The sequence below is a fragment of the Tachyglossus aculeatus genome, chromosome X1 (genome assembly GCF_015852505.1).
Source record: "Tachyglossus aculeatus isolate mTacAcu1 chromosome X1, mTacAcu1.pri, whole genome shotgun sequence".
In the NCBI taxonomy this organism is placed as follows: Eukaryota; Metazoa; Chordata; class Mammalia; order Monotremata; family Tachyglossidae; genus Tachyglossus; species Tachyglossus aculeatus.
Window position 1 is genome coordinate 21,035,999 of NC_052101.1, and position 13,532 is coordinate 21,049,530.

The following is a 13,532-nucleotide window of genomic DNA, read 5'->3' on the forward strand; positions in this document are numbered from 1 at the left end:
GCAACAGTAACCTATCAAAAACTCTCCCAAGCGCTTAGTACAGTGCTCTGCACACAGTAAGCACTCAATAAATGCAACTGAATGAATGCCAAACTCTTTTCCAATATCTAGCATATTCTTTTTCCAGGTGGGTGGGAAATGCACCTGACTGGGAATTGGGAGAGCCGGGCTTCAATCCCAGTTCTACCTCTGCCACCAGGGGTAAAGGTTTCTGACTCCAAAACCACCTAGGGCACTCGGGGAGGGGGATAAGTCCGGCAGGAATCCTGAAAAACAGCTGGCAAACGTGGGTGGCAAAGATGGCACGGCTTACCGACGCAACTGCCCACCGGGCCGTGGCACTCTAGCAGGGCAGTGGCACTAAGCTAAGGTTACTGCGGCCTTAGATGGGTTAGGCATGGAAACAACAGAGACCGGTGGAGGGGAACGCTACAGCAGAACTGGCTGTACTTTACTTAGCACTCTTTCATTTAATACCATTTTCATGGAACCTATTAAGGGTGCTCCAAGTCCCTGCTCTGTGATTTTTCTGAAGATTTTTTAACTGTCATTTTTTGGGGGTACTGTACCTATCAATTTTATTTTTCCATAGTGTGAACAGTTGAGTAAAAAGGGTGCAGGACTAAAATAACTGTTGGGTAGGGACTGTCTCTATATGTTGCCAACTTGTACTTCCCAAGCGCTTAGTACAGTGCTCTGCACACAGTAAGCGCTCAATAAATACGATTGATGAATGGCATTCGTTAAGCACTTAATCTGTGTCAAGCACTCTTCTAAGAGCTGGGATAGTTACGAGTTAACCAGGTTGGACACCATCTCTGTGAGGGGCTCAAAGACTAACACAGAACTGAGAATTCACCACTCTGTCCTCCTAACAGACGATACATAACAGCAATGACTCACTCAACTGTAAAATCATTTTTTTCTGTCACATTACACTCATTTTGGGTTGTTATCACTATCAATTGTATTTATTGAGCGCTTACTGTGTGCAGAGCAGACTGTGTACAGAGCGCTTACTGTGTGCACAGTAAGCGTGACATATTACTATGTCAAGTACCTAGATCCAGTTTTATCACCACCCTAACTTTGGGGAAAAAACCCACACCAAGTGTTCATTTCCTTAGCAGACCTTTTGGACATATGTCTGGAGTCAGTCTTGGCATGAAACTTTCTAGAAGGCTGAAACCTTGCCTGATGTAGTCTCAACCAACAAGTGTGTGCCCAACAGGTGAAGAACCAACACAAATCATTCTGACGAGAAGCAATCATTAGTGGGTTTTTTTGTTTGTTTCTTTACCTGCAGGTGGGGAGGGCCCATGGGTGGAGGAATCCCTCCGGGAGGAGGCATTGGCGGCATATTAGGGTCGAAAGGTGGGCGTCCAAAGGGGGGCCGAGGTGGCGGAGGGGGACCTCTCATCATGCCAAAGGGTGGAGGTGGACGCATGAGGGGCGGTGGGCCTCGCATAACCGCGTTGGGCGGGGGAGCTGGACCCCGGAACCGCAGGGTCTGCTGCTGAGCCATTCTGTGTGGGAAGACAAACATTCAGAAGTTCTTCCAAGCTGGAAATCACAATGCTTCGTTGAATCACGGAGCCCTAAGCCGCGGGGAGAATCCTGAGGGGTCATTAGGCTTGCCTTCCCCTCCATCTGGTGAGGACGGCCTTGAAATCATCCTGGAGAGAGGACTTGTATTCTACCCGCTCAAAGGTTTGCCCACCCTGGGGTGGAGGGGGGAGGAGGTTATCGCTCCCTAATCTAAATCCTACTGGTTGCAGTAGAAGCCTCCACCACGGACATCAATAGTAGACACCGCCATCTTCCTTCCCAGTCTTGAACACATCAGGACAATTATGAACAGATAAATCAGCAGAGGCAAAACGAATCTGGACATATAAAAACTTCATACAGTCAATCAATCGATCAATGGTATTTATTAAGTGCTTACTGCGCGCAGAGTGCCGTCCTAAGCACGTGGGAGAACACAATGCAGTTGGTACATGCAACCCCTGCCCACCAGCTTACAGTGTGCAGGGGGAGACAGACATTACAATAAATTACAGCCAGTGATAAGGATATATACGTAAGTGCTGTGGGGCTTGGGTGAGTAATCCATGTGCTGAAGGGATACACAGCAAAGTGCACAGTCAACACAGAGGGGAGGGGAAATGGGGAAAATGAGGGTTGAGTGATTTTAGGATTACAGTCACTGCCAGGTCACCCACAAACCAACCCTCTAACCATCCCCCATTCGAATCACTTCGCCCAGCTCCAAAACCAACTCTAAACCATAAAGTCCTCTCCTTCCCCCACGCACGAAGTGCAAAAGACACGTCCAAGTCCGAGATTAATTTTTTAATTGCTCTGCACACTGAGCTGGAAGTGAGAGCTGGGGTATCGGGGGCCACCAACAGCAGGTGTCTGCCATAAATAATCTAGATAAATCAGAGACCCAAGGATGCCAGGATCAGGCAGGTGAAGCTGCACTCTATTACTTCATCCCCAACTTCAACATTACCAATTTTCCAGGATAAATAATCCCTAGAGCACTAGAGCACTGAGCCTAACAGGATCAATCTATCAATCAGTGGAATTTATTGAAGGCTCGCTGTGTGTAGAGCACTGTTCTGAGCATTTGGGAGACTACAATACAACAGAGTTGGACATGCTCCCTGCCCACAAGGAGCTCATTATCTAGACAGTGAGGCAAACATTAAAATATAGAAAGGTATGTACATACATGCTGTGGGGCTGAGATTGGGGTTAACATCGAGGGCTTCAAGGGTACAGATCTAAGGACATATGTGACAAAGAAGGGAATGGGAGATGGGGAAATGGGGGCTTTGTCGGGGACGGCGTCTTGGAGGAGATATGTGTGCGCCGTGTTGTAACAGAAAATCGGCACAGCAAGATGGGACGGGGCAAGATGATGGATGCCTATGCTCAGTTTTGCTAAATCTAGTATTTTATTATCCAATTTATCCACTCTCCTCATAAAATTATCAATTTCAGAGGGGAAGCACTATGTGAAACCATTCTTCCCTGAATTGTAAGTTACCGCTCTTTTCTCTACAGTGCTCTGCACACAGTAAGTGCTCAATAAATAGGAGACTGACTGACCTTTTATTTTCAAAGGAAGATGTCTCTACAATTCTTTTTCACCCACAGGGTATTTCATTCTATACTGTGCCCTCCCCTGGCCGCTTCAGATGTGCCAAGCCACATCTATCCCAGATTCTGAGCCCTCCTGAAGCCTCGCTCCCTTCCAAAGCCTCTCTCCGATTCATTTTCTTCTCCCCAGGCCCCACTTGCCGCAACACTTCTATACAGATCATTTTACATTCTCTAGTTAAAGTACTTATTCATCTTTCTCTAGTCTTTTTGTTCCCCTCCTAATCGTAAACAATTTTATTATGTCTCTCACCCTCCCTTCCCCATCAGACTGTGAACTGCATGGTGGCATGGACTGGATTGTGTCTTTTACTTCAAGCCCTTACACCAGCAGGTCTCTGCAAGCAGGTCTCTAAAAACACTAAGGACAAACCATTGCTGCTTCGGGCTACTATTGTGGATGCACTTGTCTACTCACAACCACTCATGGCACTTTGGCACATATCAACTTACACAAACACTGACTTATAGTCATATAGCTGCTTCTTTTTCCTATCCGGAAATGATGTCGGTGTCTGTCTGCTCCCTTTAGAATGTAAGCTCCCTGAGGGCAGGGATCTTGCCTAACTTGATTGTATTTCCCAAGCACTTAGTACACAGTACAGCTGTCTGCACACCCGGTGGGAGGGAGGAACTCAATAAACACAACTGATTGCTAATCAAGTTGGAAACAACAAAATTTAAAATAAAAACTTTCAAAATAGGGTCAATCTGCTTTACTGCAATTATAAATCGGCAAAGTGCTTTTCACTTTCTCTTTCTAGAATCTAATTTCTCCAGACCTGCCACTGCCTTCACACCTGCAGAATGACACTTGCCTAAAGACATTTAATTTCTTGATGAAAACTGAATTGACATCTCAGTTTTCTGAAACCTTCCAAATCACCCCGTGAAACTAAGGAAGAAGGATGGGCTATTTAGGCTCCTTCTTCAAATCCCCTCTCCAAGATAACAAGTCAGTCAGGCGCAGTCAACAGTAGGAAAAGTGGCAGTCATTGTAGGTGCTCTGCAGGTTACCCAATGAAAATATGGCACGGTTCCTGCCCTCAAGGAGCTGACAATTTAATGGGGGACAAACACAAATTTACAAGTAGGAAAAAAGTTTGCATAAGCCACAAGACAGGCATAAAGATAAAAAAAAGAAACGTAAACCCACAATTTGCAGGGGTGTTAGTAAGTAGCTGACATGATTGGAAACACCAATAGTATTTACTGAGCGCTTACTATGGGTGAAGCACTGTCCTAAGCACTTGGGAGAGTACAATATAACAGAATTAGCAGATATGTTCCCTGCCCCTAACCAGCTTAAAGTCTAGAGGACACCAGTCTCTCGGGACTAACCTCGACAGTATTCTTTGTGTACGTAGGTCTTTAAACAGTTTTGAAGACTTTCATTATTTCAGTCATGTTTACTGAGACCTTACTGTGTGCACAGCACTGTACTGAGCGCTTGGAGACATCATTTGGTGAAAGCAAACCTTCTCTTATGCAATAGCAGGGGAGTAAAAATACAAGACAGAGTTAATAGGAATACTTTCAAAACCAAACCTAACCATGAACTGGATCTCTGAAGAGATGTCAGTGGTGCCAACTGCTTATAAGTAACAGGAACACTTAACAAGCCTAATTAGCTCAGTACAGTGCTCTGCATACAGTAAGCACTCAATAAATTTGACTGATTGGAAGTTGTAGACACAGAAAGTGCTCAATAAATAAGATGGACTGATTGGAGGTAAAAATCCACGTCGGTGGCCTACTGTGACACCTATTAATCTCCAAAGATTTGCTAAATGAGAAAGGTTAACCTTTGAAATAAAATGCATTTCACAGTGCAGCAAACAACCATATTAAGTGCCAACTACCTCCAGTGCTCGGTCCTAAGTGCTTGGGAGAGTAGACTAGAGGATGCAAACTAAAATGGTTACAATCAAATGAGGAGACAATGACACTTGGGAAAAACAGAGGAATGGGATGTCAGAAGGACTTTGAAGATAGGGAGATCTGTGGTCCGGCAGACTTGAGGGGGAAAGGAGTTTCCGACAAGAAGAAGGGCACAAGCAAGGAGTCAGAGGTAGCAGAGTGATGGTTAGCTTGGGAGGAATGAAGGGGGCAGGATGAGGGTACAGCAGGAGAAGACAGTGGATGGGCAAGGAGGAGAGAGAAAGAGAGCTGATGAAATGCCTTAAAGCTCAGGGAAGCATTTGTGTTTGTTGCAGAGGGGATTAGGTAAACATTGGAGGTCTTTGAGAAGTGGGGAGTCCTGGGCAGAATGATTTTTTTTTTTTAAAGAAAAATGATCCTAGCAGCAGAAAGGGCAGAGGATGAAGGCAGGGTGGCCAGTGACAAACTTCACACAGTAATCAAGCTGGAATAATGCAAGTGCCCCGACCAAGGTGGTAGCCATTTAGCTGGAGAGCAGAGCACATATGTGGTGACAATAATAATAATAATAGTGGTATGTTAGCCCTTTTAAGGCACTGTACTAAGCACTGAGTAGACACAATTCAATTTTAGATCACTGTCCCTGTCCCACCTGGGGCTCAGTCTGAGGGGACCAGAGAACAGATACTTAAACCCCATTTTACAGATGAAGGCACTGAAGTGCCCAGCTCAGTGACTTGCCCAATCACACAGCAGGCAAGTAGCAGAGCCAGGATTAGAACTCAATGGGCCATGTTAGTGAATGAATGTGAATTCGTCCATTCAACTTGATCGTATTTATTGAGCGCTTGCTGTATGCGGAGCACTGTACTAAGCACTTGGGAGAGTACAACATAACAGTAAACAGACACTTCCCCCGCTCCTTTGTGCGATGGCAAAGAGTCAGGAATGGGTATGGAGGATAGTGGTATTGTCGACCTTCAGGAAGAAAGGTGGCCGTAGAATTGATCTGCGAGGGTACATGAGTTCGGTTATAGGCTGACTGGGTTTGAGATGCTGCTGAAATACTCCTTGGGCTTCTAGACTGTGAGCCCGTTATTAGGTAGGGACCGTCTCTACATGTTGCCAACTTGTACTTCCCAAGCGCTTAGTACGGTGCTCTGCACACAGTAAGCGCTCAATAAATACGACTGAATGAATGAATGACCCAGAAGGAAAATACAGGATTGCGGGAGAGGTGGGAGGTCTGGACTAGAAAGACAGACAGAAAGATATTTGGGAATCACTCCTGTAGCTGAAGCCATGGCGGCGGCGGAGGCCCTCAAGCAATTGAAATGATGAAAGCAGGGACCCAAAGTCTTGTAGGACAACCAAAGTGACTTTGACCCTTCATCATGGGTAGCTAACAGTAAAGGTATGTTTCCACTGGGTGCAAAGCACTGTACCAGGCGCTTACAACCGAACCATGAGACACGTTTCCTGCCCAGTTCTTTCACAGCTCAGCATTTGCACTAGACGGAAATGGCCTCCTCATCAATCCTGGGAATGACGACAGGCCTTCCTATGTTTCACCCGTCTTTGATGCCTCATCACGGGTACACGCAAGGTACCAGTAAAGGTACCTTACCACTGGGTGCGAATCACTGTTCTGTACGCTTAGAAGGTACCAGAAGAGGTGCAAGGCACTGTTCTAAGCATTAGGAAGGTGGGATACGTTTCCTGGCCGATTCATTCCCAGCTCAGCGTTTGCCCAACTAATCAGAAACCATCTTCCAAGTGCCTAGTCCAGTGCTTTTCACCCAGGAAGCGCTCAATAAATACGAAAATGCATCAACTAACCTGGGAACGATGACAGGCCATACTGTGTTTCACCCCTCTGACGCCTCGACTTGGGTACACCCAAGGTACCAGTAAAGGTATCTTACCACTGGGTCTCCATCCCCCGCATCTTACCTCCTTCCCTTCCCCACAGCACCCGTATAGATGTATATATGTTTGCACATATTTATTACTCTATTTATTTATTTTACTTGTACCTATCTATTCTATTTTATTTTGTTAGTATGTTTGGTTTTGTTCTCTGTCTCCCCCTTCTAGACTGTGAGCCCACTGTTGGGTAGGGACCGTCTCTATATGTTGCCAGCTTGCACTTCCCAAGCGCTTAGTACAGTGCTCTGCACACAGTAAGCGCTCAATAAATACGATCGATTGATTGGGTGCAAATCACTGTTCTAAGCGCTAGAAAGGTACCAGAAATGTGCAACATGTTTCCTGCCCGATTCATACTCAGCTCAGCATTTGCACTAGTCAGAAACTAAGTATTTAGTACACTGGTTTGCACCCCTCTTTGACACCTCATCACGGGTACATGCAAGATACCAGTAAAGGTATTTTACCACTGGGTGCGAATCACTGTTCTAAGCGCTAGGAAGGTACCAGAGAAGCATGCGACGTTTCATTCCCAGCTCAGTTGGAAACCATCTTCCAAGCACTTAGTGTGGCGCTTTTCCCACAGGAAGCACTCAATAAATACAACTTACTGAACCATGGTGGAGACGATGACATTTACTGACACCTGTCTATTTGTTTTGTTGTCTGTATCCCCCTTCTAGACTATGAGCCCCCTGTTGGGTAGGGACTATTGCTATCTGTTCCCAAATTGTACTTTCCAAGCGCTTAGTGACTTTGGGCAAGTCACTTCACTTCTCTGTGCCTCAGCTGCCTCATCTGTAAAATGGGGATTTAAGACTGTGAGCCCCACATGGGAGAACCTGATCACCTTGTATCTCCCGCAGCGATTAGAACAGTGCTTGGCCCATAACAAGCGCTTAATTCATTCATTCAATCGTATTTCATTCATTCAATTCAATCGTATTGTTTAAGGGCTTACTGTGTGCACAGCACCTTAGGCTTGGAAAGTACAAGTCAGCAACATAGAGAGATGGTCCCTACCCAACAACAGGCTCACAGTCTAGAAGGGGGAGACAGACAACGAAACAAAACGAGTAGACAGGTGTCAATATCATCAGAATAGAATTATAGCCATATATATATATATATATATATATATATATACACACACACACACATAATAAAATTAGTAAATATGTACAAATAAAATAGAGGAATAAATATGTACAAATATATACAAGTGCTGTGGGGAGGGAAAGGGGGTAGGGCAGAGGGAGGGAGGGAGGGAGGGCAATGGTGGAGGGAGAGAAGAGGGGAAAAAAGGGGGGCTCAGTCAGGGAAGGCCTCCTAGAGGAGGTGAGCTTTGAAGGGAGGAAGAGAGCTAGCTTGGCGGATGTGCGGAGGGAGGGCATTCCAGGCCAGGGGAAGGACGTGGGCCGGGGGTCGACGGCGGGATGGGCAAGAACGAGGCCCAGTGAGGAAGCTAGCGGCGACAGAGGAGTGGAGGGTGCGGGCTGGACTGGAGAAGGACAGAAGGGAGGTGAGGTAGGAGGGGGCGAGGGGATGGACAGCCTTGAACCTGAGAGCGAGGAGCTTTTGCTTGATTAACAAATACCACCATTAGGTTCTAATCCCGCCTCCGCCCTTGTCTGCTGTGCGACCTTGGGCAAGCCACTTTACTTCTCTGGGCCTCAGTCCCCTCATCTGTACAGTGGGGATGAAGTCTGTGAGCCCCACGTGGGGCAACCTGATCACCCTGCATCTCCCCCTAGTGCTTAGAAAAGTGCTTGGCACATAGTAAGCGCTTAAGAAATGCCACCATTATTATTATTACTAAAATGGGGATTTAAGACTGCCCCACGGGGGGCAAACTGATCACCCTGTATGTACCCCATCATCATCGTCATCAATCGTATTTATTGAGCGCTTACTGCGTGCAGAGCACCGTACTAAGCGCTTGGGAAGTACAAATTGGCAACATATAGAGAGAGTCCCTGCCCAACAGTGGGCTCACAGTCTAAAAGGGGGAGGGGGAAGACAGAGAACAAAACCAAACATACTAACAAAATAAAATAAATAGAATAGACATGTACAAATAAAATATAAATAAATAGAGTAATAAATATGTACAAACATATATATATATATACAGGTGCTGTGCGGAAGGGAAGGAGGTAAGATGGGGGGATGGAGAAGGGGACGAGGGGGAGAGGAGGGAAGGGGCTCCGTCTGGGAAGGCCTCCTGGAGGAGGTGAGCTCTCAGTAGGGCCTTGAAGGGAGGAAGAGAGCTAGCTTGGCGGATGGGCAGAGGGAGGGCATTCCAGGCCCGGGGGATGACGTGGGCCGGGGGTCGATGGCGGGACAGGCGAGAACGAGGTACGGTGAGGAGATTAGCGGCAGAGGAGCGGAGGGTGAGCCCCACCCCAGCGCTTAGAATGGTGCTTGGCACATAGTAAGCGCTTAACAAATGCCACCATTATTATTATTACTAAAATGGGGATTTAAGACTGCCCCACAGGGGACAATCTGATCACCCTGTATCTCCCCCTGCGCTTAGAACAGTGCTTGGCACATAGTAAGCGCTTAACAAATGCCACCATTACTATTATTACTAAAATGGGGATTTAAGACTGTGCCACGGGGGGCAAACTGATCGCCCTGTACCCCCCCACCCCCCAGCACTTAGAACAGTGCTTGGCACACAGTAAGCGCTTAACAAATGCCACCATTATTATTATTACTAAAATGGGGATTTAAGACTGCCCCACGGGGGGCAAACTGATCACCCTGTGTGTACCCCAGAGCTTAGAACGGTGCTTGGCACATAGTAAGCGCTTAACAAATGACACCATTATTATTATTACTAAAATGGGGATTTAAGACTGTCCCTCGGGGGGCAAACTGATCGCCCTGTGTGTACCCCAGCGCTTAGAACAGTGCTTGGCACATAGTAAGCACTTAAATGCCACCATTACTATTATTACTAAAATGGGGATTTAAGACTGCCCCACGGGGGGCAATCTGATCGCCCTGTGTGTACCCCAGCACTTAGAACAGTGCTTGGCACACAGTAAGCGCTTAACAAATGCCACCATTATTATTATTACTAAAATGGGCATTTAAGACTGCCCCACGGGGGGCAAACTGATCGCCCTGTGTGTACCCCAGCGCTTAGAACGGTGCTTGGCACATAGTAAGCGCTTAACAAACGCCACCATTATTATTATTACTAAAATAGGGATTTAAGACTGCCCCATGAGGGGCGAACTGATGGCCCTGTATGTACCCCAGCGCTTAGAACAGTGCTAGGCACAGAGTAAGCGCTTAACAAATGCCATCATTATTATTATTACTAAAATGGGGATTTAAGACTGCCCCACAGGGGACAATCTGATCACCCTATATGTACCCCAGCGCTTAGAACAGTGCTTGGCACATAGTAAGCGCTTAACAAATGCCACCATTATTATTATTGCTAAAATGGGCATTTAAGACTGCCCCATGGGGGGCAAAATGATCGCCCTGTATGCACCCCAGCGCTTAGCACATAGTAAGCCCTTAACAAATGCCACCATTAATATCATTACTAAAATGGGGATTTAAGACTGCCCCACGGGGGGCAAACTGATCGCCCTGTATGTACCCCAGCGCTTAGAACAGTGCTTGGCACATAGTAAGCGCCTCACAAGTACTTCCCAAGTGCTTAGTACAGTGCTCTGAACACAGTAAGCGCTCAATAAATATGATTGATGATGATTACTACTAAAATGGGGATTTAAGACTGTCCCACGGGGGGCAATCTGATCGCCCTGTGTGTACCCCAGCACTTAGAACAGTGCTTGGCACATAGTAAGCGCTTAACAAATGCCACCACTATTATTATTACTAAAATGGGGATTTAAGACTGCCCCACGGGGGGCAAACCGATCGCCCTGTGTGTACCCCAGCGCTCAGAACAGTGCTTGGCACATAGTAAGGGCTTAACAAATGCCACCATTATTATTATTACTAAAATGGGGATTTAAGACTGCCCCACGGGGGGCAAACTGATCGCCCTGTGTGTACCCCAGAGCTTAGAACGGTGCTTGGCACATAGTAAGCGCTTAAAAATGCCACCTGTGTATATGGATATATGTTTGTACATATTTATTACTCTATTTATTTTACTTGTACCTATCTATTCTATTTATTTTATTTTGTCAGTATGTTTGGTTTTGTTCTCTGTCTCCCCCTTTTAGACTGTGAGCCCACTGTTGGGTAGGGACTGCCTCTATGTGTTGCCAATTTGTACTTCCCAAGCGCTTAGTACAGTGCTCTGCACACCGTAAGCGCTCAATAAATACGATTGATGATGATGATGATTAATATTACTACAAAAATGGGGATTTAAGACAGCCCCACGGGGGGCAAACTGATCGCCCTGTGTGTACCCCAGCGCTTAGACCAGTGCTTGGCACGTAGTAAGCGCCTCACAAGTACCCCATCGCTACTTTTATTACTAGTCCGGTGCTCTGCCCGCAGTGGGCGCTCAGTAAATACGACTGAATGAATGAATGACAGGACCTACTGTGTGTGGCCCGTCGGGTCGGGGTCGATCCCGCAGGAAGCCTGGTGCCTGGAAAAGGAAAAGTTTCTCCTCCCGAAACTTTCCCGACGGGAAAACCGGGAAAATCCCCGAAGGAAGGGAGGGATGGGGAGGCGAGGGGGCCCTGAGGGGGCCTCGGCCCTCATGGCCCTCAGCATGAGGCGAGCGACAAGCCACCGTGGGGGGGCGACGTAACGTGACGTAACGTGACGTAACGTGACGTAAGGGCCCTGGGAGGGGGGGCTGCCCACCCCAACGGCTCGTGCTGGGGGGGGGGGCGACGTAACGTAACGTAAAGTGACGTAAGCGCTTCGGGGGGGCTGCCCACCCCAACAGCTCGTGCTGAGGGGGGCGACGTAACGTAAAGTGACGTAAACGCCCGGGGGGGTGCCCACCCCAACGGCTCGTGCTAGGGGGGTGACGTGACGTAATGTAAAGTGACGTAAGCGCCCGGGGGGGCCCACCCCAACAGCTCGACGTAACGTAACGTGTGGTAAAGTGACGTCAGCGTCCTGGGGGGTGCCCACCCCAATGGCTCGTGCTGCGAAGGGGGGCGACCTAACGTGTGGTGAAGTGACGTAAACGCCCTGGGGGGGGGGTGCCCACCCCAACGGCTCGTGCTGAGGGGGGGCGACGTGACGTGACGTAAAGCGACGTAAGCGCCCGGGGGGGTGGTGTCCATCCCAACGGCTCGTGCTGAGGGGGCGACGTGACGTAACGTAAAGCGACGTAAGCGCCCTGGGGGGGCGACGTGACGTAACGTAAAGCGACGTAAGCGCCCGGGGGGGGGGTGTCCATCCCAACGGCTCGTACTGAGGGGGCGACGTGACGTAACGTAAAGCGACGTAAGCGCCCTGGGAGGGGGGTGTCCACCCCAACGGCTCGTGCTGAGGGGGCGACGTGACGTAAAGCGACGTAAGCGCCCTGGGGGGGGGGGTCCATCCCAACGGCTCGTGCCGGGGGGGGCGACGTAACGTGACGTAAGCGCCTCTGGTGAGGGGGAACCCGCCCCAAGCTTGATGGAGGGTGGGGGGCAACGTAACGCAAAGTGACGTAAATGCTTCTGGGGAGAGGTGGAGGCGACGTGACGTAAAGTGACGTAAACGCCTCTTGTGGGCGGGCACCCCAACGGCTCGTGCTGCGGGGGGGGGGGCGACGTGACGTAAAGGGACGTAAGGGGTTCTGGGGGGGGTGCCCACCCCAACCGCTCGCGCTGTGGGGGGGGGGGCGACGTAACATAACGTGACGTAAAGTGACGTAAGGGCTTCGGTGGGGGGGCGCCCATTCCAACGGCTCGCGCTGGGGGGGGCGACGTAACGTAACATAACGTGACGTAAAGCGACGTAAGGGCTTCGGGGGGGGGGGCGCCCATCCCAACGGCTCATGCTGGGAGGGGGAAGGGTGATGGAGAGTGGAAGGAAGAGGCGCAGATCGGGTGAGGGGACGGGGAGGGGAGAACGGGGGGACGCGGGGAGGCAGCACAGGCCCAAGCTCGGGCCTCCCCCATTGACGGCCTCCAGTCCCTCCCCTCGCGGCCCCCGCCCGCCCCGCGGCCCCCTCAGCTCCGGCCCCGCCCGCGGAGCGAGGCAGGGAGAACGGCGGACCTCACCTGAGCTCGCCGGGGTTGAAGCGCTCGCCGTCCCCCCCGTCCCCGCCGCGCTCCGCCATTACACGGGGCCTCGCTCCCCGCCCCCTCCCTGCCCGCGCCGCGCCGCCGCGCCCTATTGGCCGGCCGGGCTGTCAATCTCCCGCGGGGCGCCGGAAGTCCACCCGTCCCTCGATCCCATTGGCCGGGGCCGCTGGAGGCCCGCCCCCCCGGGGGAGGGACCCGCCTCCTCATTGAACAACGGGCCCGCCGGCTTTAAAAGCGAGGAGAGGCCGGCTCCTGATTGGCCGCTCCGCGACTCTATGGTCGGGGCCGCGGGGGGGCGGCCGCGCGCCGCTTAGCGCCCTCTGGCGGCTCCCGGCAGCCCCAGCCACGTGT

The 13,532-nt window shown here is 49.8% G+C and overlaps 1 protein-coding gene across 5 annotated transcripts in view; it reads right to left on the reverse strand.

The window, feature by feature from the left end:
* The window catches only part of TCERG1 (transcription elongation regulator 1), a 59,094-nt gene extending 45,872 nt beyond the window's left edge, over positions 1-13,222 (reverse strand). For 3 of the 5 annotated variants that reach the window (XM_038740667.1, XM_038740666.1, XM_038740668.1), the window contains exons 1-2: positions 13,158-13,216; positions 1,301-1,526 (exon numbers count right to left, since the gene is read on the reverse strand). In XM_038740667.1, the coding sequence (XP_038596595.1) occupies positions 1,301-1,526; positions 13,158-13,216 (285 nt within the window). Of the gene's footprint in view, positions 1-1,300; positions 1,527-13,157 lie in introns of all 5 variants that reach the window. The other 2 variants (XM_038740670.1, XM_038740669.1) reach the window with 1 other exon arrangement.
* Positions 13,223-13,532: the final 310 nt, after the last annotated feature.